Genomic DNA, 27,211 nt, shown 5'->3' with positions numbered 1-27,211 from the left:
GGTGGCCGTCCCGTGACCAGTCGTCGGAAGAAGAATACTTAGGAGTCCTGCTTATAGAAGAAACTCCGACAGACCTGGAACTGTCAGCAAATGAAGTGGCTAAACTAACAGTTAAAGATAATACACTGAGCAAAATATTATACTGGATTCGGAACGGGTGGCCTAGCAAAGTGGATGTAGAATATAAAGTGTACTGGCAGAAACGAAATGAGATGTCAGAGTATAAAAATTGTGTTTTGTGGGGTAATCGGGTAATTATACCAGTCAAAATGAGACCATATATCCTACAAGAATTACACTCCAATCATGACGGAATAGTAATAACAAAAGCCTTAGCCCGAAGTTATTTTTGGTGGCCGGCCATAGACAAAGAAATTGAGAATTTGGTTAAAAGATGCGAAACCTGTGCTGAAAACAGGAATATGCCTTCCCAAGTGAGCCATAAGTGGATAAGACCGGAGAAGGCTTGGTCACGGTTGCATGTTGATTATGCGGGCCCATTTCAAGGTAAAACATTTCTCATACTGATCGATGCTTATTCAAAATGGCCTGAAGTTAAGATTGTTCCGGATATGAGTTCATTGACATTAATAAATGTATTAAGGGATATATTTGCAGAACAAGGGTTACCAGACACCTTGGTCAGTGATAATGGCAGAAGTTTTATTTCAGATCACTTTAAAGAATTCCTATCAACAAATGGGATAAGACAAGTGTTGACACCACCTTACCATCCGGCGTCTAATGGACAGGCCGAGAGGACGGTTCAAACAGTTAAAAATAAATTGAGGAAACAGTCGACACTTCCATGGCACGTTAAATTACCTACAATACTTTATGGGTTACGTACTACACCAAATAGTACTAGCGACAAATCACCGGCGGAACTTTTGAATAATAGACGTTTCAGAACAAAGTTTGACCACTTAAATCCTCTCACTTTTAAGAATCAAGAGAAAGTGGAAGTATGCGAGGAGAATGAAAACACTGAAGTACGTTCATTTCAAACGGGACAGACAGTGTATTTCCGGAATTACAGTTCAGGACCACGCTGGTTGAAAGGAGTCATAGAGAAGAGACAAGGCATTTGTAGGTATATAATAAGATGGAATGGGAAGCTGATGAAAAGACATATTAATCAGATACAAGGTCATGGGGGAGAGGCGAGAGATATCCGCCAGAATACATCGGAAGATACTGGTCGTGAAGTTTTACAGGACACGGAGGTGAATAAAACATGTGAAGATAGTGATGAGGATGAGGATATTAATGTAAAAGTAAATGCTACTCCACCGGCCTCACAGTGGGCTGATATCATAGGGGTTTCTGGGCCTCAGGATTATACGTTTAACCAGAGCCAACAACGCATACCGCCAACCAACAAACGAACAAGATCACCTTCATCACCACAAAACATGGAAGCCAAGAGATTAGCCCTAGATGCCTATGAGAGTCTGTCAGAGTCTGATTATGAACAGACTGAAGATTCAAACCAAGACTTGTAGACGATGAACGATTATAGTTTTAGTATAAATATATATGATAGAGTGTAAGGACCTTGTAACAGACAATTGAATAGTATTAGTGAATTACCAATGAACAGTGAAACTTAGTGTTAGTGAACTATCAGTGATTAGTGAAAGTTAGTTTTAGTGAACTATCTCGAGGGGAAGGCATGTAGTGTATTGAAATATGAGGGTACCCCTACAAAACCAGTCTGGATTTGTCAGGTACGTAAGCACATGTGCTCTCCCGAATTTCGGTGATAATATTGCGATATAATACTTATTATTATAAGTATTCATGCAAAGCCCCAACAGAGGCTTTGCGGAGCCCTAGGGGTCCACAGAGCACACTTTGAGAGTGCCTGTCTTATTGGATTCTAAATGCATACCAATACTGAACAAAACCTACTAAACAATAAATTTTAAATAAGTCTAATCAGATTTATGTTATAACTAAGTTTTGCATGAGTCAGAATATTATTAGAATATTTTTCTACTCGTTGAGTAATAATCTGTGTATTACAACTTCATATGCAAAACTACAACCTTACTCTTTCTAACGTTGGATATTCTATGGCACTTCCAACTTAAGCATAAGAATTTTATCAATATGGTTTAGTCAATTATAAAAATTTTGAAAATAGAACTTCATACATTTCGATAAAATACAAAATAAATAAATATATATATATTTATTTATTTAATATTTATTTAGTACTATATATTTATGTATGCTAGTACATATTTATTTTATTGCATAATGCTATTGATGTATTTTAGTTATTTGTAGACGTTAATATTGTAGTTTTCCTTTTTAAATATTATTGTATGTTCTGTAAGTTTGTCTATCTATCTAATTCGAATTTTCCACTCATTTACTCTAAGGTTAGCCGGAAGAAATCCCTTATAGGGATAAGCTCGCCTTTGTACCTAAATTTATATGAATTTCATGTTAACAATTTTTGTTTTGTACAATAAAGTGATTTACTACTACTACTACTAAAATACTTCTTGTTTAAGGAGACTCGATTCAATGCAAATTAGCCTACTTAAACACGCTGCTGCGTCGCATCTGCTTTGTGATTGGTTGGCCAACAAAAACATTTTATTTTATGTTGTAGTAGAAACAATTGCTTCATAAGTCAGAAACGCGCATTTGCGCACCCTTCATATGGCAACATCCATACTCTACGAAAACCGCTTAGCATTGCTTGTTAGTCTCCATAGGCTACGGAGGCCAAAATCGAGAAAAAAACTGTCTTAAAATTGAATTTAGCAAGCAGCAGGTACCAGGGCCTCATGATTTATTAGGAGGTGTCGTTGACCAACCCGCCGGGGGCGCTGGGCCCGGCGGCCAGGGCGCGTACGAGTATGAAGGTATCGCGGGCTGCGGTAGCTCGCGTATCTTAGCTGTATACTTTTGGTTTGTTTACCTATATGATTCTACTAGTTGAAAGTATTATTTTTTTGTCTCGTAGAAAAAGTATTGTATACAATAGTGATATAATCAAGCTTTTCAATCTCGTACCTTACTTTAGCAACTCAGCAAGCTTCGTTGCTTAAACACGGTACTCGACTGAAAAGCTCTCTATTATATCACGATTGTATAAAATACTATTTTTAGAGTTCTTTATACATAGTATAATTTAATAGTATACTGTATATTAAATTACTAGCTTCTGCATGTGACCTTCTCTGCATAAAAAGTACTTCTATATCCCATTTCCATTGTAAATTTCACCCCTTATGGTATTTTATTATTATTAAGGAATTTATTTTTTATTTAAGAATTTCTGTGATTAAAACTTCTGTCCTTTCCTGGGATTAAAACTATCTTCATACTAAATTTCACCTTTATTCAGCTTTAATGTGTGAAAAGTAAGAGACATACAGACAGAGTTACTTTTGCATTTACGTATAATATTAGTAGGGATAACAATTATCAATTATCAGCACTTAGCAACCAACTCACATGTTCATTAGGTTATCTTTGATGAACTTTGTTTTTATTAATCAAAAGTATACTGCTTACATTATACCAATTAACCGTAGACAAATGGTATTCTTATTTTTTGAATTCTAGGGCTCTAAATTTCCTAAGCAAAGGACGACCTTAATATATAAAATTTTAATTTGAATTGTGGGTGATACTGACGCAAAATCGCGTCCGCGGAACTCAAGGGGTTATTTAAGTAAGGAAGTTAAACATAACTCAAATCAACAAGATAAGATACAAAGTGTTAGTGAATGATAAGATAACGTGGCTATTTTAATTGAATTTAAAGTCATTGTGTCAAAGTTTATTTTTATTCAGTTCACACTCAAGTTCAATTATACATACTTTATTAATGTAGGCCTAGCAACAAGCACTTATGAATGGTAAGTATTATGTATATATGTACATAATACTTTAAAATCTCTGCTTTTTGCTAATACTAGCAATTTGTAAGGGCTCGCGGAGTTTTTCTACCTATAAAGTTATAATTACTAAGGCAGTTTTTAATAAGAGATTCATCTTAAAAAAATATATGATATTATATAAGGGTTTCTGTAAATACGCCACATCATCTTCAGTTTTTTTAATTATATTTTATCAAAACATTAAATTCCTCGTAGGACCTATGTATTTGACATTTCCTGCAGTAATGCAAATCAAAATCGATGTTGCTGCCCAGATTTTTTACATTTGCGGAAGTAATGCAGTCGACAGTAATATTGCAGCGCGACATTACTACCTTACTGTTGCAAATGTCAAAATCGATGTCGGCAGTATTGTCGTGCTGCAATACTGCTGCAGTCGAATGCATTATTACTGCAGGAAATTTCAAATACATATATCCCCCGAATATGCAAGAGCGATAGAGAGGAGACAAAATATATAGAGGAAATTGGCGAGTAAATGTCAAAAACGTCGACACGAAGGCCCGAAGCATATTTTTGGTGTACTTACCTTTATGTGTGTGTACGCGCACACATGCATATTGCATACCTATAAAACTCTTGAAGCTTCTGTACTGGTTTTGGTTAGCAAAAGCGTCCACGTCAAACTTACCTGCATATTGGGGTTGGCCGGTCGAAGTGTTTAGCAGATGGCGCCAGCATAGCTTGCCCCGTCGACCCCTAGAATTGTGTCAAATTTTTGTTTTTTTAATGCCCTGGACTGGATGCCAGCCCTTTAAGCCAAATCTCATAGAAAAAGGGGCAAGCTATGATGGCGCCATCTCTGCAAACCTTTGACAGTTGCCAACCCCCGAAAATTTCGTGTAAGAAATTAAGCATGTTATTTTATTGCCCAGCTCTCAGTTTCAGGCAAATTGGAAAATTAAGTTTGACTTAATTGTTATATTCAAGCTTTGCTTTTATAGGTAGGAATAGGGTTTTTGGACGACTAGTAATTCGGCGTGTTTCTTGAAAGTGGTTATAATAGAGTTAGAAATTATATTAGCCCAGTTAACCCAGTAGTGTGTGGCTTTCAAAATATTTGAATAAAAAATCTATTTGGGAATTTTTGATATGGTTTATACATATCACACTAACCCCTACTAATATTATAAGTGCAAAAGTAAGTCTTGTCAGTTTGTCTGTTATCTCTTGACGCTTAACTCGCTGTACCGATTCAAGAAAATAGGACAAACATAACCTTTAACGTAGGACTCAGGGATCCAGAGGCTCAAAACTTGGCTTTTATGGTTGCTGTCACTTTCGCAGGCTACATGTCAGTTTTTTCGAATATATTGGGCTTATATTGTTATCTTGGAAATCCGTACAGTTTGTCGGTGTGTGGATCAATAATATTAGTTTAATCCTTAAATGCATAGTGATATTAGATGCAGCCTACACAACAAAAAAAAAATAATTTTAGGCACAATTAGATAAAATTGATTTGGTCCTGTATAATTATTTTGATCGTAAATTAATAGGTACACTTTTGTAGGTAGGTATTAGGTACATGTTTTATTCAAAATTGCGCAGTATTTTAGATTAAAAAAATATGTGTGTGATTTTTAGTATGTGATTTAGGCGTTTTTTATGTACATAGATATAGTTTAGCCTATGTAAATTCTAACACTGCAGTGAAAATCTGTTTTAATTTTTTTTTCCCAGAATCAGTAAACAATTATGTATCAAATATTATATTAATTTCAGGCAAAAAGAACAAAATCATGCATTTAAGCGTTAATACCGTTCGCCTTTTGCTTTCGGCTATCCCGCTTCCTTTCCGCTGACCGCTATGGAAGTAGTTTAGAGACTCCTGTTCTAATTTAATTTTAAATGTTACAATTGTCAACAGGTCTTGCCAGATAACACCGAAGCAAGTGCGTTTGCTTCTATTCAAGGAATGCGACTGGCGAGGGAGGAAACTCCTCTTTGATTCTTCGACTATAGAGAAAGTACCAGCGGGCAAAGATGCCGACGCGAAGCAGACCAATACGTTTCCGTGCGTCGTGGAAGTCGCAGAAGGATTCGCTTACGTGGTAAGTTATAATGTGACAACTATCATCGTCATCATCTCTTCCCAGCCGTGTCACAACTACTGCATTCTGTCATGAAGAGCGTCGTTGGTGCGCTCTCAGGTGACTGACACAGCCAATTTTAGCAGTGAATGTGCGACCACACTCGCTGCTGGTCGGCGACCCTCCGACCGACATAATTGTAATTTATGGCCACAGGTGGTATGGCCTTTAGCTCGTCGCGCCTAGCTTCGAGTTCTGTGCGCCGCCCTTCAAACTGACGCACCTGCGTCTGCACAATATGCCTCCAATGTGAACGGTCACTGGCTAGATTCTCCTACGAGGTTGGCTGGAGGTTGGTTGGTATAGGTATCGGCATCAGAGTAAGGTTACGCACACCACAACATATCCCGTAAAGACAGATTAGTTAGATTAGTTTTTCTTATCGCTAATAAGATGAACAGCCAACTTTTCTGAGGTCTGTAGCATACGGCGCTTGAATCTCTTGTACTTAATAAACAAACTTTAACTGGTGGGAAGTTGGGAACTGCAGGGGTTTATACACGGCTCGCTGCTGGTGCTTTATAAATAAATTCGTCACTCAAATCAAGTGAGATGTTAGTAAAACGCTTTCCTTTTTTATACCTAGAAAATACTTCTTCATGCCCGTAAAATTCGTCTTTATGGACTAGTAAAGGCTGCATAGCGAACTTCTTTACCTACTTATATAACCCTCGCCAGGCGGTACGCACCTATAGATTGCCTCGGACTAAATGGGTTGTTTTATGTTCTCGTTGTACAAACTATTATTTTATCGGTACAAATGTTTTCACAGAGGAAATTAATAATTCACGATTCGTAGGCAGTCGAACCGTTACGTAATATTTAAGCCGCAACTGTAACTGAATTATGCTAATCTGCTCGTATACTACCGTCACGTGGTTGCCTAACGACCACGAGACGGTCTATTTGCATAACAACATTATATACGGATGAGTAGGTACAGCGGAGCCGGTTGTCAGTGTTGTCACAGGACATTTAGGTTTATTTTAATTATAAGAGTTGGGAGCATTTAAAAATTTGCATGAAATCTGTTTTTCGCTCCTAGTTTTTACAATAATCCAAAAATCGAAAAAAGTCAAACTAAGCTATGGTTAATATACATCAAATTGTGTAAAAATATTTTCCAGAAAGAAAACTACGTTGGAGAAGCGGCCGTCCCCTTTCCTCTTAAGTCAAACGTAGTCCGAATTTGTATGCCGAGCGATATGGATTCGCCAGCCACACGTGCGATCTCTGGCCAAATGTATCATACTCTATCCGTCCGAATTAGCGCATGCGACTTTGTATAAATGGCTTACACCGATATAAAAATAACATTACAATTGGTCGATATGGCGTCACGAGACTTCAATTACGGGGTTTATTCTCACTTACAGCTTCTATTTATGGACCGCCTCAGTTGTTAGCCTTTTTGATTAAAGCCGCAGGCCTAAGTGGGACTAACGAACTACTCGTACATCGTGGGATACTGTAATTTTAGACTGATTGCAATTATTATGAACATCACATGTTTGTGATGGATTAATTAAGTCGTTCTATATATTTCATATCTCATGCTCTGAAAGTGGGTCGTTGTTGTTCTAAGAAGTGCGCAGAAAGTGATACGTTTATGATCTAGTGCAGAAAAGTGGTGTACTCCTCTGCGTCCCCGTCCCACGAGCAACTAGGTGACAAAATTGAAAAATAGTGTCTTTATTCCCCCACCACTTACCACCACCACCACTTTATTTTATAGTGTATTTATTTCTAATTGGTAATGGTTCTAATTTTACTAATCTCGCATTGAATCGTTTTTTATCAAAAATGATGTAAGTAAACTGTTAAAACAAATTATTCTTGATTTCTTTTGTTGAATTGTATTTACATGATTTCTTTAGGAGGGAACCAAAAGGAATACACCAAAAATATTTTTTTAAACCTTACACTTGCGTAAATGAGCAAAGACAGAATCTTATACATCCACAGTTAAACGTTTGTACGATATTAAATGGATTTTAAAGTTATTTAGCACTATAGTCATAATAATAAAATAAAATATAAGATTAATTGCTTATTTTATTCATTAAATTACAATTTAATATTTTAATTTTTTTAAATACTTTTATTATGTTGGCTAAATGACTGGGATGCCATTTACTATTTGGGAGTTTTAGAACGAAAAAGTAAAACATCGTCTTACACTAGTACTAGCACGCAAAAGAAAAGGAGGAGTATAGTCTTTTTGGTCTTATTTACTGACAATTTGATTTGATCAACTAAAGAAGTCCACTAAATGCACAGTAAACCGCCTACCGATAGTACAATTAAGCTTTGCTTAGTTTGGGGCTAAATCGATCTGTGTAAGATTGTCCCCAAATATTCATTTATTTATATTGTAATTGCATTCTGGCCGTTAACTATCTCAAAGCAACAACACGTTTACTTGTAATTGCTGTTCTTAAACTTCGATGGTTTTCATTATCTACAGAATTAACTACCAAATATATTTTATTGATTCTGCGTGCAAATATTGTTGCACGTGACACGTGATGTTAATATCTGTGATCTTTATCTTATTCAAATGGCACACCCATGACTGATAACGTAGTTAATCCTTGATAATGTACATGTAAGCTGGGATGAGGAACTAGTTTGTTTTCATAGATAAAACTCTGTCTCGCATCACGGGACGCGGACCACGTGAGCTCTTTGTTCGTTTTATGCTTTACGAATAGGTATAACCTACCTCTAATGCATGTGCGCCACTCAAAAGTACATTTGTTTTATGCAAGCTTCAGTTGATTTTATTGACGTCATTGTGAAGTTGATAATGTTATTGAAATTTTAGTTTAAATAAGGAAAGCCTTTCGCTGTGAAAGTGAAACGCCAAAGCGGCACTTTTCTATTGTAATGAAAATACTACGAAATTACAAATGCTTTTCATATTTCATAATATGCAGGTTTCATACTTATTATTCATAGCTATGTATTTTTTTAGGGAACGCCCGATCTTTGATTTAAATAAACTTAATTTAACTTAAAAAAAAAAATGCTTTTAAAAGTGCAAACATTGATGGTTGGGTATAAAGAATACTAATAAAATTAACAGCCACTTCGACCCACTACTCGTTTGTTAGATATACTTTAATAAACAAACTTAAATCATAATGAAACATTGACTTACTTGAATTAATGTTCACGAAAACGTCACTTTAGGGATTTCTTTACGTAATGAATAGCACACGGGACACGAGAAAACTAAAATAAGACGTTATGCCATTTTTAACTTCTTTTCCAAATATTTGTGTGGCATAAACGTTATACTCTGATGCCAAAGCAGTAACGATTTATTATGAGGAAATCTGTTAGACGATTTGGACGGCTCTGGCAAAAGAGTAATTCATTATAAACAGTACACTAAATGGTCAGGCCGTTAGCCGTGTAAGCTGAAAGCGTTTTCAGACGCGGGTTTGATTCCCGCCTCGGCCACCGCTTTTTATTTCAGTTTATAATTTATATGTAGTAGTGTGACTACTTACTTAATAAACGCAAATCAAAAAATATTTCATAAAATAATTTGATTTGTTCCCTAGTTGGAGTAATTAATTGTATGAGTAGTAAGACTTGTAAGGCTAAGAAAAAATTGTTCTTCGAATCGTTAAAAGTTGGCATTTAACAATCCACGGGGCCTTGCCAAGATGAAAATCGTACATCGACAAACGCCAAACGAAAAGAAAACATGTATCGGGATTAGAAATGCCACGAATAGTGGTTTTGGCCGAATATTGGGTGACTCTCGGTCGAAGCGACGAATATTCGGCATAACAATGTTTAGATTTAGTTAGTATCTTGTTTAATACACCGTTCCCTACAACTACCTATGTCAAAATTTGCTTAGACACGAATCATTTCCCTTGTATTTCCTTCGTTTGGGGGCATATATACACAGATTAAAAAGGTTAAGGTTCTAATATGTCTGTTCTTTTCCCGAATGTTAAAAATACTAATAGTGAAACTAATGAACAAAAATTGTCTACATTAGGAGCGCTTTTGGCCGATACAATTGACAACCAAAACTAACTCTCCACCTCCTTAGCTTTCGAGTACAAAAGAGACAACTTGTGTTTTTCCTTTAGTTTATAGTTTTTATTAATTGCTCAAGTTTAGTAATTGTTTATTTTGTCCAGTATAAAGGTCCAGCGGCAGATGCGAGCGTACTCGGTGAGATGATATTCGGCGCAGTTGCAATGAGCTGCAAAGGCGTATTGAAGATTCACATCATGGATGAACCGAAAAGGTAAAAACATACATATCTACTGTAAAAATAAAATCAGATTATGCTAACCATAGTACACACTCGGCAGTAAGAATCCATACATCCATACTATCCATACTAATATTATAAATGCGAAAGTCTGTCTGTCTGTCTGTGTTGCCTCTTTACGCTTAAACCGCTGAACCGATTGAGTTGAAATTTTACATAGAGATAGTTCGAGTCCCGGGTATATAGGGTAGTGTTTATTCCAGAAATCGCCCTTTAGGGGGGTGAAAAGGGGGGTGGAAATTTGTATGGGGAATCAATAAGCACTGAACCGATTTACATGAAATTGGGTATGGAGGTAGTTTGAGTCCCGGGGACCCCAAAAATCTCTTCTCTTCTCTTACCTTCCCTCCTCTCCTCCTCTCTCCTCCTCTCCTCTCTCCTCGCCTCGCCTCAACTCGCTTCGACTCGACTCGACTCGACTTGACTCGACTCGACTTGACTTAGCTTATCTTAACAACAACCTCTCCTCTCCCCTCCCCTTATAGGGAGTGTCCACCAGGATACCTTTCATATACTTACGTCAACGTCCTCCTAAGGCTTAAGGTCCTACCTTTAGTACAGATAAATATCTGATTGGTTAAAAAATAAGCTATCCAGATGACTAATTCCTCGCAGACGTAGTCGCGGGCAAAGGCTATCCATACTAATATTATAAATGCGAAAGTCTGTCTGTCTGTCTGTCTGTGTGTTACCTCTTCACGCTTAAACCGCTGAACCGATTTAGTTTAAATTTGGCGTAGAGATAGTTTGAGTCCCGGGGAAGGACATAGGATAGTTTTTATCCCGTAAATCATCCCTTAAGAGGGTGAAAAGCGGGGTGGAATTGAGATAATTAAAGAGTTGCCTAATAATTTGCGTGCATATTATGCTGAAATTGAATGATTGCTATAAGACTTTCTCCAGGCGCTATTCTTACTCTAGCTGGGGTTACTAAGTCCACGCAGACGAAGTCGCGGGCAAAAGCTAGTATTCCTCTAAGCTCCATACTTGACCTAGCACTTTGCATGAAAACTTAGCGTGGTCCGACTCTGTCACTTTCAGTACGATTTCCTGAAAAATACGCCATTATTAGTGTAGCTATTTACTTTGTTTGTGTACCTACATTATGTACGCGTTTTATTACATAAGTGTAGTTCATTGGGCATTGATAAATGATTATTCATTTATATACATAGGTATACATTAACTTTGAAACAAGCTATTTAATTGCTTTTTATCAAAGATTAACTAACTAGGGAACAAATCAAATTACTTTATGAAAATATTTTGATGTTTTTAGGGTTCCGTACCCAAAGGGTAAAAACGGGACCCTATTACTAAGACTTCGCTGTCCGTCTGTCACCAGGCTGTATCTCGTGATCTGTGATAGCTAGACAGCTGAAATTTTCACAGATGATGTATTTCGGTTGCCGCTATAACAACAAATACTAAAAACAGAATAAAATAGAGATTTAAGTGGGGCTCCCATACAACAAACGTGATTTTTGACCGAAGTTAAGTAACGTCGGGCGGGGTCAGGAAGCAAAGAACGCCCGCATGTTACCGACTGACTAAGTCCTCCAAGACCATGCAGGTGCTAGGCCCCAAAGTTTTTAACAAATTGCCAAAAGTCATCACCACGATAGAATCGCCCAACTCATTTGCGCGTGAATTAAAGAAATGGCTCCTCTCCCATGCCTTTTACAGTCTGAACGACTTCTACAATATATAATTTAATTGACATCCAAAAAATAATTTTAGTGTAACAATACTAATTAATATGATAAGGCTCACAATTGTAAAAATTTAATTGACATATTTGTACCTACACAACCCAAAACTTTAAAATAATGTAATCTATCTCGTGTAATTAAATGTAATTAAAATAATTTAATCTATCTCATGTAATTAAATGTAATTAAATTAAATTTTTGACGTGTAATATGTAACAATATTATTAATAAATGAGTATGAGTATAGATAATGGTACGGAACCCTTGGTGTGCGAGTCCGACTCGCACTTGGCCGGTTTTTTTTAAGTAGTCACACTACTATATATAAATTATAAACTGAAATAGATATCATACGCGAAAGAAAAAGTGACCAAGTCCACCGGTGGCCGAGGCGGGAATCGAATCGAGGAGGTGGGTGGGCTTGGTCACTTTTTCTTTGGCGTACGTTATCTATTTCAGTTTATAAAGATTATTAATGTCTTTATTTGTCCAGGTTAATGTGTACGAAAGTGTTCTGCTTGCCAACATCCCGTCGTATAAGCAGAGTTGATCGTAAAGTCGAGCCGAGCTCTTTTGAGCTCAGAGAGCGTTCCAATCCTCTCAACGTGCCGCTGCAGAAAGAAGAGGTCTCGCTGAGCTTTTCCATTGACAGGGGAGACTCGGGTTCGTATTCCGTCTTTATGATTCTACATACTATTAGCAGAGAAATATAGCTTCCATTTAGATAAATTACTTGCGTGTATAGCGCCTAATATCGCGACATATTCGTTGCTCAATTCAGGTGATATTGAGTGCTGTAAGTGTAACTCGCTACTCTGTATTGACTATTTCGGCAGACTGACCACAGACTATATATGATATCATTAAATCGAAATTTGAATTTTATCGCCATATTGGCCTTGCCAGATTTTATTGCATTATCTTATATTATATAACCATTGCCGATATAATTATCCTAATGTGATTTATATTGGTTTTTACTTGTTTACAAAGGCCGAATACACTTGAGTAAATACGAATCCAGAAACAGTAAACCGAAAGGCCGTTCCGTATTGCCTTGAAGTCGCGCGTGAGGTGTACAGTAAGGTAAAATTTCGTACTTATATCACAGAAGTGTACAGTGTGTACACACATGTTGAGATTTAGGTACTCGTAGGAAGGTCAATTCATTGTTAAACTATTTTTAGCCCGAGGAACGTGGGAGTGGTTAATGACTGCTGAAAGTCATACCTAAGTCATAAGCTTTCTTAATTGTTAGAAGACGATGCGTTGACGTTTCCTAATTACTATTTACGTCTACTGGAATATTTGCCTAAACATTCGTGTTATATTTTTCATTTATAGCGCAAACCAAAGTGACGCGTCCATATTTGCACTAATAACATCGCAAAGTGTGTTGCGGGCAGCGGTGTAGAAAGAAAATAAGTAGAGCCGTGGTTGCGCGAACATGCATCTGTTTTGTATTTGATTAGTTACATCTAACATAATCTGTCTAGTAAATGTCCTAATTATATAAGAATAAGCTACATGTTGGAGAAGTAAATAGAGCGCGACCAGCACGACACTTCTATACTGTGTATTTAAGTCTTATAGCATTACAATAGGGTTCAAATTTTCACAGAAGTGTTCCCCCTCCATTATGCTACTACACGCCTTATGTCGTCTTATCTATGTTGTCATAGGAAAATGCTTTGCTTTTAGGGTATTATTATTATTATTTGGGGCGTTGTGGGCCTTTGAGTGTCACGTCGACCAAACAGTGATCTATTGTGACGGCCCTTTAAAGCTCATTACTAATGCCCGTTGAATCCAGAAAATTCCAGATTCTTTGGGCCGTAATGTTCTGTACCTCATAGGGTTGCAGTACGTGCCGCCCTAAGTAGGTACTTCTTTTTGACATTAGTGGTCCACAGGAACAGAGAATGTGCATTGCAGTCTCCTCTGACTCCTGGCAGAACCTGCATGTCGGATCTTGTATCTTTCCTATTTGAAACATGTGTTTGTTCAACTTGCAGTGTCCAGTCAGTATTCTAGTCACCGCGCAGGTTTTGTGTCTTTTGAGCCCTAGAAGCTCCTTAGCAACTTTGCTGTTGAATCCTTTGATTAGAGCTTTCGAGTGTTTTTGTCCTTTGACGAACTTCCACCAATCGATTGCTCTCGTTTTTTCTAAGTTGCTGAGCAGAGAATATGCATCCCGTTTTGTGGTTCCACAGAACGGTTCTGGGCCGACCAGGGTTGTGTCTGCGCCCTTTCTAGCAAGTTCGTCCGCTTCTTCATTTCCGTTAATGTCGGAGTGCCCTGGTACCCATCTAAGTATGACTTTGTTGGAGTTAGCCAGTGCATTTAGGTTGTTTTTACAGTTCTGGACTAGTTTTGAGTTTGACTCAAGTGAATCTAGTGCCAGCAGAGCAGCCTGGCTGTCTGAGTTGATGTAGATATGTTGGTGTCTTAGGTTTTTATCCAGGTTGATCTCCGCACATTTGTTGATGGCGAAGACTTCTGCCTGGAAGATTGAGGCCTGTGTGCCCATGCTGACGCTAGCTCTGAGCTTAGGTCTTTCACCATAGATCCCACATCCTACATCATTGCCTTTCTTGGAACCATCTGTGTACCAAATATGGCTTCCCTCCTCAAAGTACATTTGGCCGTTGGTCCATTTGTCTCTAGGAGGTATTTCTACTGAGAACAGTTTGATAAATTGACATTCTGTGTGCGTGTCATCAGTGGGCATGCTAAGGGTTTTATTTGCAAAAACCCAGGCCTTCAGCTTGGTTAGTGCTTGAGAGCGCCATTTTGGCCTGTTTAGCGTGCATATTCTGTAGACGCACTGCTTGGCCTCCTTTTGCACCTGCAAGTGGAGTGGTAAAATGTCCAGCAGTGCATCGAGGGCCGCCCCCGGTGTCGAGGAGAAGGCGCCTGTTACTGTTAAACAAGCCATGCGTTGCAGGCTGTTTAGAGTATCTATTGCCGTCTTTTGGCTGGTTTTGTTACACCAGACTGCGGAGGCGTAGGTTATAATGGGCCTCACTACCGCTGTGTATAACCACATAGCAATTTTGGGTCTTATACCCCATCTTGCTCCTGCCATTCGACAGCATGACCACATGGCCATTTTCGCTTTTTGTATAATTTTCCTCAGGTGAGCGTTCCAAGTTAACTTTTGGTCGAAAGTGACCCCTAGATACTTGACCTCTTCTGAGAACGGTATTATTTGTCCATTAAGTCTTGGTTCTGTAAGCTTTTCAAGCTTCCGTTTTCTTGTAAATGGTACTATTACCGTCTTACTCGGATTAATGGACAGGTCATTTTCTCTACACCATTTGAATATTGTGTTTAGAGCTCCTTGCATTAGGTTGGATATAGTGTGGAGGCAAGGGCCTTTGACAATGACTACAAGGTCGTCGGCATATCCTTGTGTGTCATAGTCTTGGCCTGACATAATTGCAAGAAGTTGGTCCACTGCTAGGGTCCATAATAGTGGGGATAGAACGCCTCCTTGTGGGCACCCTTTTGTGGTATAAAATTCATGCTCTATAGTATTGAGGGTCAGAGTGGCTACTCTGTTCGAGAGCATGCTATGTACCCATCTGGTGGTGGTTTCGTCTACTCCCTTTGATTTCATACCATTAAGTATGGTCTCTGTGGGCGTATTATCGAAAGCACCCTCGACGTCAAGGAACGCACATAGAGCGGTTTGCTTTTCCTCTAGGGTTTTCTGCACCTTGTCAACCAGGTCGAGTAGGGCAGTCTCCGTAGATTTCCCCTTTTGGTAAGCATGTTGGTTTACACTTAGTGGTCTATCCACCAGATATTTCGCTCTAATGTGCTGATCAATGATTCTTTCCATCGTTTTGAGTAGGAACGATGTTAGACTAATAGGTCTGAAGGATTTAGGTTGTGAATAGTCCTTTTTCCCTGCTTTCGGTATGAAGCGTACCTTGACCCTAGTCCATTGATCTGGTATAATTCCCCACGCAAAACTTGCTCGGAATATTCTGGCCAGATGCGGGAGGAGGAGGTCCTGTCCTTGCTGTAAAAGTGCTGGAAACACTCCGTCTTCTCCTGCCGATTTAAATGGTTTAAATTTTTCCAATGCCCATTTAATTTTGTTTGGTCTAAAGATATTAGTTGCCAAATTCCAGTCGATATTGCGTGCCCTGTGGATTTGATTATTCCTTTGGGCGCATAACTGTGTGTTACTGGTTGTGTACGAACCGGGGAAGTGGGTGCCTCTGAGCAAGTCTAGAGTTTCCTCTTCTGTGCTCGTAAAAGTGCCATCTGGTCTTTTAAGAAGGCCGAGATAGTTGGTCGGTGTCTTGGAAAGTATTTTGTGAATTCGCGCTCCTTTGTGAGTTTGGGCAATCTCTTCACAGAACCTTCTCCATGACCTCCTTTTTGCCTTCCTGATTTGTTTATTATATTCAGTCAACGCTCTACCATACCTTTCCCACTCATTCGGCGTGGTCGAGTGATTGAATATGCGACGTGTAGACCTACGGAGGTTTTCTAGCCTTTTGTTCCACCACGTCGTTGTGTTAGTAGTTTTTGCCTCTTTCAAAGGACAGCTTTGTTCGTAGGCCCTAAGTATGCCTTCAGATAATAGATTAACTGTCAGGTTGAGAGAGTCTGGTGTTTTGACATATTTTGGTACATCCTTTAGACGATTTTCCAGGTCAGCCTTATAGGCTTCCCATGACGTTTCTTTTGGATTTCTACGCGTTAGTGGTTCCCTATCTAGAGAGTCCTTAACACTGAACAAAATATGTCTGTGGTCCGACATTGAATTTTCGCTGCTGACACGCCAGTTGGCTAGGCAGCTTGCCGCCTTTTCAGTAGCGAAGGTTATATCTAATACTTCTTGCCTAGCTCTAGTTACGAAGGTGGGCGTGTTGCCCTTATTCAACAAGTGCAGACAATTGGTAAAGATAAATTGGGATAGTAACTCACCCCTTTTGTTGATTCCAGTGCTTTTAGGGTATCGATGTATTGATACTCGTACAGATTGAAGTAAATAACGCTATAAGAATGCACTTTACATCTTATTACATTGAACTGACGCGTCGCTGCGAATTAAACAAAACTGCGCAGTAACGGTGAAAGGTCTATCAACATAAGTTTTCAAAACCAGTGACAGAAACATATTACATATTACAGTATTTTGATACCTGTTGTTGCCAATTCGATCTTAGACATCCTACTCATGACCACTTTTGCAGTGAATACAACATAAATAGACGTCTTAAGTCGAATGACACATTGTAGTCATAATGATCGTTGCACTTGATCGTCATTCGTTTTGCCGAGAAACGCCATTAGTTGATGAAATACACCGTATAATATGACACTATAGTAGCAAATCTTGCATATTCAATGCATCTTGCATACGAGTATAACATTTTTCGAACATGTATTTTTATATATACCTACGTACATATGAGGGGCACTTCAAGATAGAATAGAATAGTTTTTATTCGCAAACACACAGACAATAGACATACATTAAAAGAGCATAGTAAAAATAAAGTGTCACGAAATGGCCCCATCTCAGCATGCTGCTGGCGACTTCCAGCGCTGATCTTCAGATGAGACCATCAAGACGTGAGAATCACGGAAGGTAACAGACAAAAAGAAAGCAACATGAAGGAAAGAAACATAAAATATGGCGAAAAATAAATTACACATAGTATACACAAACTAATACAAAAAAAAGCTCTAGTGAAGCTATCCTTTACAATGGACCACATCTTATTCGTATTGGCGTATGGCGTATGTTAGTTTAGTTGTTTGCGGATATACCTCTGGCCTTGTTATTGAATGTAAACAAACCAAACCACGTGATGTAAACCCGTCAGACGAGGTTCCGTTTACCGTACGGTCCGCATTGCGAAATGTTCTGATCGATCACGTGAGTAGGCTAATGTGCTGTTTTTGAAGTATGCGAGTTTGCCCCCACCAACGCAGTGAAGTGTCTCTAAACAGTAAACACTGACGGCAAATCTTTATAAAATCTTTGTAGGGGAAATATCTTACGACGTTATTATTCACAACGACGGGACTTAATCGCGTAAAATAAGTTTTACGACGTCACCGGATGCAATCACCAGTCTGCCATTTTTTTCCTCAAGTAGTAATCTCTATGCGCATCGAGGTGTGACCTTGTTTTTCTTTTCATCTATGTATACCTACATGTATGTTACTTACGGACCTCAAAAATCATATTTTCTTCTATTTATGCTTTTGCATATTCGAACGATATATAGGGAAGGAGATAGACGAATCTGAGATTTCGATGTTCGCTATTAGGTATAATCCAGACGCGTATTACTAGACGCTAGATGGAAAAGCAAATAGTATATTTATCACTTATTTGCCTTTTTTTCTAATTAAAATGTAAAATAAATGTATAATCATTAAGTACCTAAATAATGCAATTGTAGTACTCATTGCGTAATTTTGCGACTGCTTTTATTAACACAATTTTATTTCATCCTGCAGGTTTTTACGGGGATCAAACGCCGCACAGCAGCATCGGATCCACCTACGATTATTTCTCAATGTTTGACGTTTGGGACGGCAGCAATACTCAGGACGACATGTTCTCTTTTCACAGTAAGTTTACTTTCATAACTCTATTCATGATTTCTTTTTTAGTATGTTTAAGTGCCTCACTGCTGCCCAACAATTCAAAAAAAATATTCTGCAACTAGTCCTCAAGAGTTTCTCCAGATGCGAGTTTATTTGTGAATAAATATTAAGGAAACATGACACAAATCGACGTAAGATAATAACGTTCTGCTATGAACATATTAAATACTTACCTATAGTTATAAACCTGAAACAGATACTCCATAGTCCATACTAATTTGTCAGGAGTCTCGCTTTAATAAAATAGAAGAATTTAGACGGTTCTTTTGGAAGTTACGTGATGATTTTCTAGTAGAAGGTAAAATAATTTGTATTTATTTTTTATTTACTGACCATTACCCAAACCAGTCAAACACAGTTAAACCTTCAACCACACCTCAGTCAAGCAACTTAAGTTCTGACAAACCTTCCAGTTAACGTATGTTTCTCGGTCCAGCCCCATCAGGTCGCAAGCTAAGCACGTCGAGCAACGGCAGTTGGCAGCGGCGTACGTTCAGAAACCTTTCGACGCGCTTCGACCTCGGCAACAGCTCGAACCTGCTGGCCGTGCCCAGCGGCTCTACTACCACCGACTCTCAGGTACAAGTCACATTACAATATATGTTAAACTATTATGGCCCCATCAGATCATAAGCTGAGCAACGGCAGCTGGCAGCGGCGTACGTTCAGAAACCTTGCGACGCGCTTCAATCTCGGCTATTGCCCAGAATATACAATAGTACTAGGTACAGAAGATTTACTCCTTAACAAAACGCGACTACTACGCGCAAGGCGGCGCAAGCGGTGTGCGGCAAGTACTATGGCAAAACCTTAAAATTGAGGCGGCCGCAGGTACTTGTAGCGACGCGACGAAATCGCGGAGTGAGACACGCCTCGCAATAGCTCGAACATGCTGGCCGTGCCAGCGGTTTTACAGCAATAACACTATAATATCAGATATTAGAACCATTGAACCATCAACCAAGACATTGACACTTTAAACAGGTGCTGGCCTTACAGTTTACGCACGCTCCCTTCTTCTTCTCTCGTGTCGAGGTTCCCCTAAATAGTGGATGCCCAGAAAGCAGCGGTGCTAACAGCCCGGACCGTGGCGTCTCTCAGGTTTGGAACGCTCCCTTACTTGGAGGTTTTTCTATCTTGTGCCATAAATCGGATCCTTGAACTTGACATTCACACTTCCCGCCAGTAAACAGGGGCTCCTGCGTATAGAACCTACAATTAGTAAAAGTTGAAAACCCGTTTTGGCCTCCACGTGCACTTGTAACTTGTTAATGTGTTTTGTATAATCGATGTTATATATCTGAGAGTTACAAACACGATGGAAAATGCAACTGCACGTAAGGTCAGTGTGGTTGCATTCAGTACTTTCCGTCTGGTCTAAAAGTCAAGTACATGCCTTCTCGGACAGTGACGCACTGGGTGACCTTTACGTGATCATCTTAAGAAAACAATGGGTCTTGACTATATGCAGTTTTATTGTGATGTGCTGAAGATTACCAGCCATTCTAGTCATGGGATAAGAAGCTAATAGTTTTGTAATGAGCTTTGTACGTGTATCTTATTAAAACTATACATATATCTAAGGTGGAAGAAAGTATGTTGACGATTGAAGATGTTTTTGTTGCACCTCTCGTCATAAGCAAGGAAACGTTTGTTTGGTTTAATAAAACCCGTTTGCCTAAGATACATTCTAATGAGCGCTTAATATTCTGTGCATATTTCAAACGTTTACATTGAATATCTAGTCCCTACGGATAGGCTAGCTTTCCATTGTAGATTGTAGAAAAGTTTAGTAAATTGTAACGTAGGTAGTAGTTTTGTAAATTGTTTGTGTTGACAATACCCACTTACAATACGAAAATAGCATCTATAGATAACGTATTGCGAAAAAACTTACTACTTATGTTATTTATTTTCTGGGGTGTCCGTGGCATTTTGCCTCGGCGGCCGTCAATCGACCAAAACACCTTATATCTATTTATGCGTTTATTTTAAGTTTATTAGTTTTAGTTTATTCATTAACCATAACGTAATATGATCATTACATGGTAAGTCAATATTTATTTCCTTTATCTTACCAATCCGTATAGTCGTTAGGTAGATAATGTTTTGTTTTTGCCCAATCGTTTTGTTTACGTGTCAACGCTCACTTTATCTCTCGGATAACTGTCGTCATGCTGTCGCCAAATATGTACAGAGACGGTTAGGCCATGTGACCTCACCATAGTTTTATGTTTATTGGTATAATATAACAATATGTATACAAGGTGTCTGACGAAGTATAGAATAAATTAAATGAATTAGAGGGATGGAAACACGTAGAACTACATTCGAATTACAAAACGTGAGTGACCCGTTAAAATGTACAAATCTCATAATTATTCTACATATTCTCATTGACAATGGCATAATTATGTTCCAGCCTTCGTCTAAAAATACATATACATCGGAACAAAAATGTGACAGTAACACACGGAAATGAAACACCTGATACGTGACAAGATCTCGCTCTTCCATTTGTTGTTTAATAGGCTGTTATCAAAACAGAATCCACTCGTATGGTATGGATTATCATGTTGCTTACATTTAACAAAAAAACCGCGTAGCATTTGTATTTACATGCAGCTAAAGGTATACGATACTAAATGTTAATACGCAACGGCGGATTCGATCGGCGCTTCGCACGTTATCTCGCCCGGTAAGAGTTGGTGAAAGCCAAAAGGTACAGAAATCAGTTTATGCACTGTTTGTACACAATTTATCGACAAACGCGTGATCCGTCACATGATGACATGAGTGACCGCGGCTATCGTTCAGTCATATGACTTGTTATCGGTGATGACAAATAGCTGCTATTAATATAAATTCTCGGGTAACCTGATAAGTGACGAGTCATTATGCCACAGGTTTATTATGAGTCACTATCTTGTGATAGGCCGCTAGGTCTGCAAGTCACGCTATGGGGGATTGAGTACCGCTAGTTTCGAGCCTTGATTGCAGCCTTCTAAATTGCCGATGGTTTCAATGAATATAATATGCTAATGCATTGTTTCTCTCTGTCTCAATGCGAATGACCTGTTTTGTGTCGCTAAATGACTATATGACAGTAGGTTATGAAATAGCAATACAACTGAGCAGCGTACCTGGTTTTGTTTCACTGTTTTTAATCCCGGTCTTGATGTATGGGGATACCTCGTGGTTCAAAGCTATTAAGTCTTAGTTTTCTTTGGAGTATAACACGGGTAAATATTTATTTATTTATTTTATTTTTATTTTATTTATTAGGAAAACTTACAACTAAAGTAACACGTTAGGTAATAACATAGAAGCAGCGAGCCAATTACAAGTTTCCACAGATAGAAACTGCGTAAAGTGTATTGTAGCTATATACACATTATTTATGTAATAACTCAAACAAACAAACATATTAATCAGTGTATGTCAGGGCTGAAGTCTGATAATAATTTAAGACATATAATATTACTAGCGACCAGCCCCGGCTTCGCACGGGGCAATACATAAAAACCTTCCTCTTGAATCACTATCTATAAAAAAAAACCACATCAAAATCGGTTGCGTAGTTTTAAAGATCTAAGCATACATAGGGACAGACAGACAGCAGAAAGCGACTTTGTTTTTTACTATGTAGTAATTATTATCTAGCCCCAACACGAGGGTCGCCTTTGATAAATTCGTGTGGGCCGAAACTTTTCTTTTATGGCTACTATTGCTGCCACGGTTCATCCTTTCCATCTTTTCCGTGGCTGTGATTGATTGGAAAGGCCACTGATTTTGTTGTCGCCTTAGATCCGCGCCAAAAACCGCCTTTTGCGACTGCCAACGGCAATATTGGTTCCCAAGATAGGCAGCGACTATTTCGACTCGGCGCGGTGTACGTGGTTTTCAATAGCCATCTATCTCGGTCCCTAGTTGTCTATATCGAAGCATGTTGTTACAGGTATACAGCAGTAGCTCGACCAGCGGGACGAGCGACAGCCTGGCGAGTAGTTGTGCGGCGTTGAAGAAGAACAAGCTGGGGTTGGCACTGCTCATCAGTGTCCCTGATGCTGCTGAGAAGTGAGTATGAAAAACTTGTTTAAGTGGTTTGCTCATTAAAACAGTTTACTTATAGAAAATATTAATGTTTTTGGAACGTTCATTTCTAAATCCACTGGTATTATTGAGTAGTATGTACATAAACCGTTGATCAGTACGAGTATATCAAATGAAACAATCACGAATACTCTGAACTACTCGTATCCCAAAACGAAAACCTAACGGAATACCTCAATACATCTGACTTAAATGTTTTGTGTTCGCTTGCGTTTTTCTATATTCGTTTATATTTTCATACTCAATCATCGATGGCAATTAAATTGCGACATCAATTACAAATACCAACAATACGACACAAGCGACTGAAGCGACCGACGTGTTTCACGTGCGTGCGTTCCATGCGTCGCACTAGGCCCCTACCATAACCCTAACCGCAGCGCCCCCTTGCAGAGACTTCATCCGGCGATGCGTGGAGATGTCCCCTCAACTGCAGAGCATGGTGTGTCGGCTGCGCCTGGCCACTATGACGGCCGGCGCCGGCGGCAAGTTCGTCGCTACGTTGCATCAGGCCGCTCATGACGCAGCTGGATGGTAACTACCTTACCAGTAGCGCCCCCTTACAGAACTGTTGATGCACCCCCTATTGCAGAGCATGGTGTGTCGGCTGCGCCTGGCCACTATGACGGCCGGCGCCGGCGGCAAGTTCGTCGCTACGTTGCATCAGGCCGCTCATGACGCAGCTGGATGGTAACTATCCTAGTAGAAGCGCCCCCTTACAGAACTGGTGATGCACCCCCTATTGCAGAGCATGGTGTGTCGGCTACGCCTGACCACTATGGCCATTGATATTTTGTAAAATACTATAATAATCAGCATTAAGATCTGTGCTTTCATTTTGCATTAAACAACACATAACTCTACCACTATGGCCATTTATATTTTGTAAAATACTATAATAATCGGCATTAAGATCTGTGCTTTCATTTTGCATTAAACTATACATAAATAAACTGTAGCAACTGACATCTAACCTCAGATTTACTGACACCAAAAATAAATATACCGCGATTTATTGTGAAATAATGTTGAGATGTTTCTTATCTTGTTGCATAATGTATTTGTTTGTGACGGAAATCTATCAAGACTAATCCTGGGCATATTCCTTCCAAAAAGCTTGTTTTCTTTGTATATCTTATGCGATATTCCGCCCATGTATCTGACATGTACTAGTTCAACTGTTATTACCCAAAGATTGTTCATACATTGAGATTGATGATGATGACATTTGCAGGCTATCACAACTGCTGTCCGGGCCACGACTCCAACCAGCATGGCTCCGCCTCGTAACCAGCGAGCCTCCGCGCTCGCACAAGCTCGCCGACTTGTTGCTCGCGGACCTGTGCGCAGTGCTGGCCCACGCCGACACGAAAGATACCAACTTGTGAGTACTGTTTCAATTGTGCTCCGCCTTGTGTCCAGTCTCCGCGCTCGCACAAGCTCGCCGACTCGTTGCTAGCGGACCTGTGCGCGGTGCTGGCCCACGCTGACACCACAGTCTATAAAACAATACAGTTATTCGACGAAGCCGTCTAGACAGGGCAATCGTGCGGGGTGCGAGGGGCGAGAGGTGTACCGCGCGCACCCTAGCTGCATACATTCGCCATTGTTAGTAGCTCGGTACACGTCAAAGTCGTCGGTCCACTGTATACTTTTTACACTGTGCCGACACCAAGGATACCAACTTGTGAGTGATACTCGTGTGCTAACCTAACTTTGAAAACTATACTGATCGAAGTTACGACCGCTCTGCAAAACGCCTCGTATCGTAATGTATAAATTTGTTTAATGAGAATTATATTATTTACTCCTAATCGGCTCTCACAAACTTATGTTTTATTTTCTTCTTCATATGATTAGTAACGCGGAAACCACCGTGGCACCTTGCACGGTAACATTTACGGCTTTGCTGTTACGAATGTTTGTCAACTATTTAAAAGAAGGACACAAACAAAGGAAACATCACGGGCATCTAATAGTTTGAACTGACGCCAAGATTTAGACATCTCACCTCGAATATTCAAACTATAATATTTTTAACAATTTAATGCGCACCAGTATTTCAGTATGCGTGGGTCAGGGTTTTACATATATTCACGTGATACAGTATCTTGTTTAGCATGATACTGTATACTCAATTAATGAGTGCTATTATATTTCTTGTCAGTAATTAATCTAAATGGTGTCACTATTAGTGTTTTATTTGCTGTTGGTTATCTGCGACTGTTACTGTGTACATTGTACTTACAAGTAGAAAATACTGCACGGCTACCACCAGTTTGACACTGACATATTCGCTAACGCCTGGGTAAGTTACTTTCCATACATCTCGCTCGCACTAATATACCAGTAACGAGCGAGATGCGTAGAAAGTAAGTTACGCACACGCTAACGAATATGTCAGTCAGATCAATGTCAAACTCGTGGTAAGCGTACAGCTTATCTCGAATACATTAAAAGTAAAATTAGTTCATCTCAAAAGAATCATTAAATTGTACAAATATCTGTCGGATGCTTACACGTAATTTATAGCTGTTTTGAAAGAGGATTGAGTTATAAAATCTTCTATTGTTTTACCGTTTATGTTCTGCACACATTTCGTCCCTGACATTAGAGCAATAATTTAACAGCCCTGTAATTTATAGCCGTTAATTTAGACGTTGACGTGCTAATGCGTGCTCGCAGTTAAAATTTAATGTATGGCCGTACACTCGAAATACGCTGTTACCATAACGCAAGGTTCTTGCTAGTTCCCAGTTGTGTAACTTATTATTCTTTAATTTGCCAAAGATTATGATCATATGATTTTTCAAGAACTTTCAGTGGATTTGGATGTCATCGACCAGACATTTATATAAAAGTGTAGTCCGTTAATTCCCTGATAATATATAGAGAGCTTTACAAATAGACCGTCACCTGGAGTTGATCCAAGTTCCATGCAGCTCCGGTTAATGACATGGATCATTTACCATAAACTCCGCATTATGAGACGTTTACATAGACTCGCAGCTACCAAACATAGGCTCTTTTATACTTATAAAAAATATCGCTGTCAGATTCACTACTTCATTGCACCCCACTACGGTATAAGAAATACGAGGGCTGATTGAAAAGTTCGCGGCCTCGCCAATAAAACCATATTTTTTTTACATTTGTCTCAACTCTCATGCCATTTTCAACTGTTGATGCCATTATTGATTTAAATTATTAGCAGACTGTGATAAGTGTCGGGTGTATTTAAATTGGCGATGCCGATTATATTGGCCGATATATCGGTATCGGTATCTTTGCATCGTTAGTTAGGGTCTACTGTCCTTAAAATTTTGTATGAAATTACAAGCAAATATCAGCCTTCGTGAATTAAGTATTGTAACCCTAGTCCGATAATGAAGCATATTTTAAAGACTATGCACTCTAAATACTAAACATAAAGTAGAATTTTACTAATGCTGTAATTCTGTAATGCGACATGCTAAAGACAGACCAAAAAAAATGAGGCGATAGAATAAAAGTTTCACTTTAAACACACGTTTTGGCTCGTTAGCGTTTGACCGATAATTACCTGGGACATGTGAGTGACGAGCTGTCTTCTGCTCTCGTGGGTGGCCCATTGTGATTTATGATTTGTTAGGACTTTTAGGCGATGTTGTCATTCTTGAAACTCCGAGGCGAGGTGAAAAGCAATATTTATTGGTCTTCTATTCTCGCGGGTGGCTCGTCTTGTGACTTATGGACAGGACTTTTGGGTGTTTCGTTATTCTTGCAACTATGATGCGGGTTAAATACAATAATTATTTACCGAGCGAGTGCGAAGCGTCTCTGTTTTAGCTTGGGCTAAAATTATTTCGTATGTTGAGTATGCGGGACAGAGGCGAGGTCCGACTATTATACATATATGTCTCTACAAGTCGCATTTCTCAACCGATTGTCGTAAAATTTTGTGATCATGGTTCGATAATTATAAGTTATCTTGTCGATTCCGTTTTTGATAAAAAAAAAACAAAATGGCGGACCCATGACGGAGTTCGCAAAGTCCACAGAGCCAATTTTTATTGTTACACCTGTCACATTACCCTCTCTATGCGGCGCAGGTACTCAGTAATTATCTGCACTATATGCATATGGAAAGTTAGCGTATCATGCCTCCTTTCCACCTAGCGTTCCAGATGCGGCAGTACTGCATCTACCGTTATCAGTCCATATTTTGCATCGTCTAGCTCTGCCCTCCATCGGCGAAGTGTTTCCACTTGTGTTGTTTCTTCTCCATCTGGGAACTCTGCCGCCGCTCTTCTCCCAGCTCTGTGGCGGTGAACCTACGCAAGAATGTGAGCCTGAAGGTCCCGGGTTCACTTCCACCCCTGGAGCATATAGCAAATATAGCGATTATTATTTTTGTTATTAATTTTACCACCGGTGGAC

At 39.1% G+C, this 27,211-nt stretch overlaps 1 protein-coding gene across 1 annotated transcript in view; it reads left to right on the top strand.

The window, feature by feature from the left end:
* LOC134743058 (folliculin-interacting protein 2) overlaps nucleotides 1-27,211 on the top strand; it is a 43,545-nt gene that overhangs the window by 4,162 nt on the left and 12,172 nt on the right. The window contains exons 2-9 of the mRNA XM_063676338.1: nucleotides 5,797-5,980; nucleotides 10,186-10,295; nucleotides 12,528-12,697; nucleotides 18,530-18,643; nucleotides 19,116-19,258; nucleotides 22,638-22,756; nucleotides 23,186-23,326; nucleotides 24,027-24,176. Coding sequence (XP_063532408.1) covers nucleotides 5,797-5,980; nucleotides 10,186-10,295; nucleotides 12,528-12,697; nucleotides 18,530-18,643; nucleotides 19,116-19,258; nucleotides 22,638-22,756; nucleotides 23,186-23,326; nucleotides 24,027-24,176 — 1,131 coding nt within the window. The remainder of the gene's footprint in view (nucleotides 1-5,796; nucleotides 5,981-10,185; nucleotides 10,296-12,527; nucleotides 12,698-18,529; nucleotides 18,644-19,115; nucleotides 19,259-22,637; nucleotides 22,757-23,185; nucleotides 23,327-24,026; nucleotides 24,177-27,211) is intronic.

The sequence above is a fragment of the Cydia strobilella genome, chromosome 7 (genome assembly GCF_947568885.1).
Source record: "Cydia strobilella chromosome 7, ilCydStro3.1, whole genome shotgun sequence".
Taxonomy (NCBI): Eukaryota; Metazoa; Arthropoda; class Insecta; order Lepidoptera; family Tortricidae; genus Cydia; species Cydia strobilella.
Note: the sequence above shows the minus strand (reverse complement) of the source record. Positions and strands in the feature narration are given on the sequence as shown.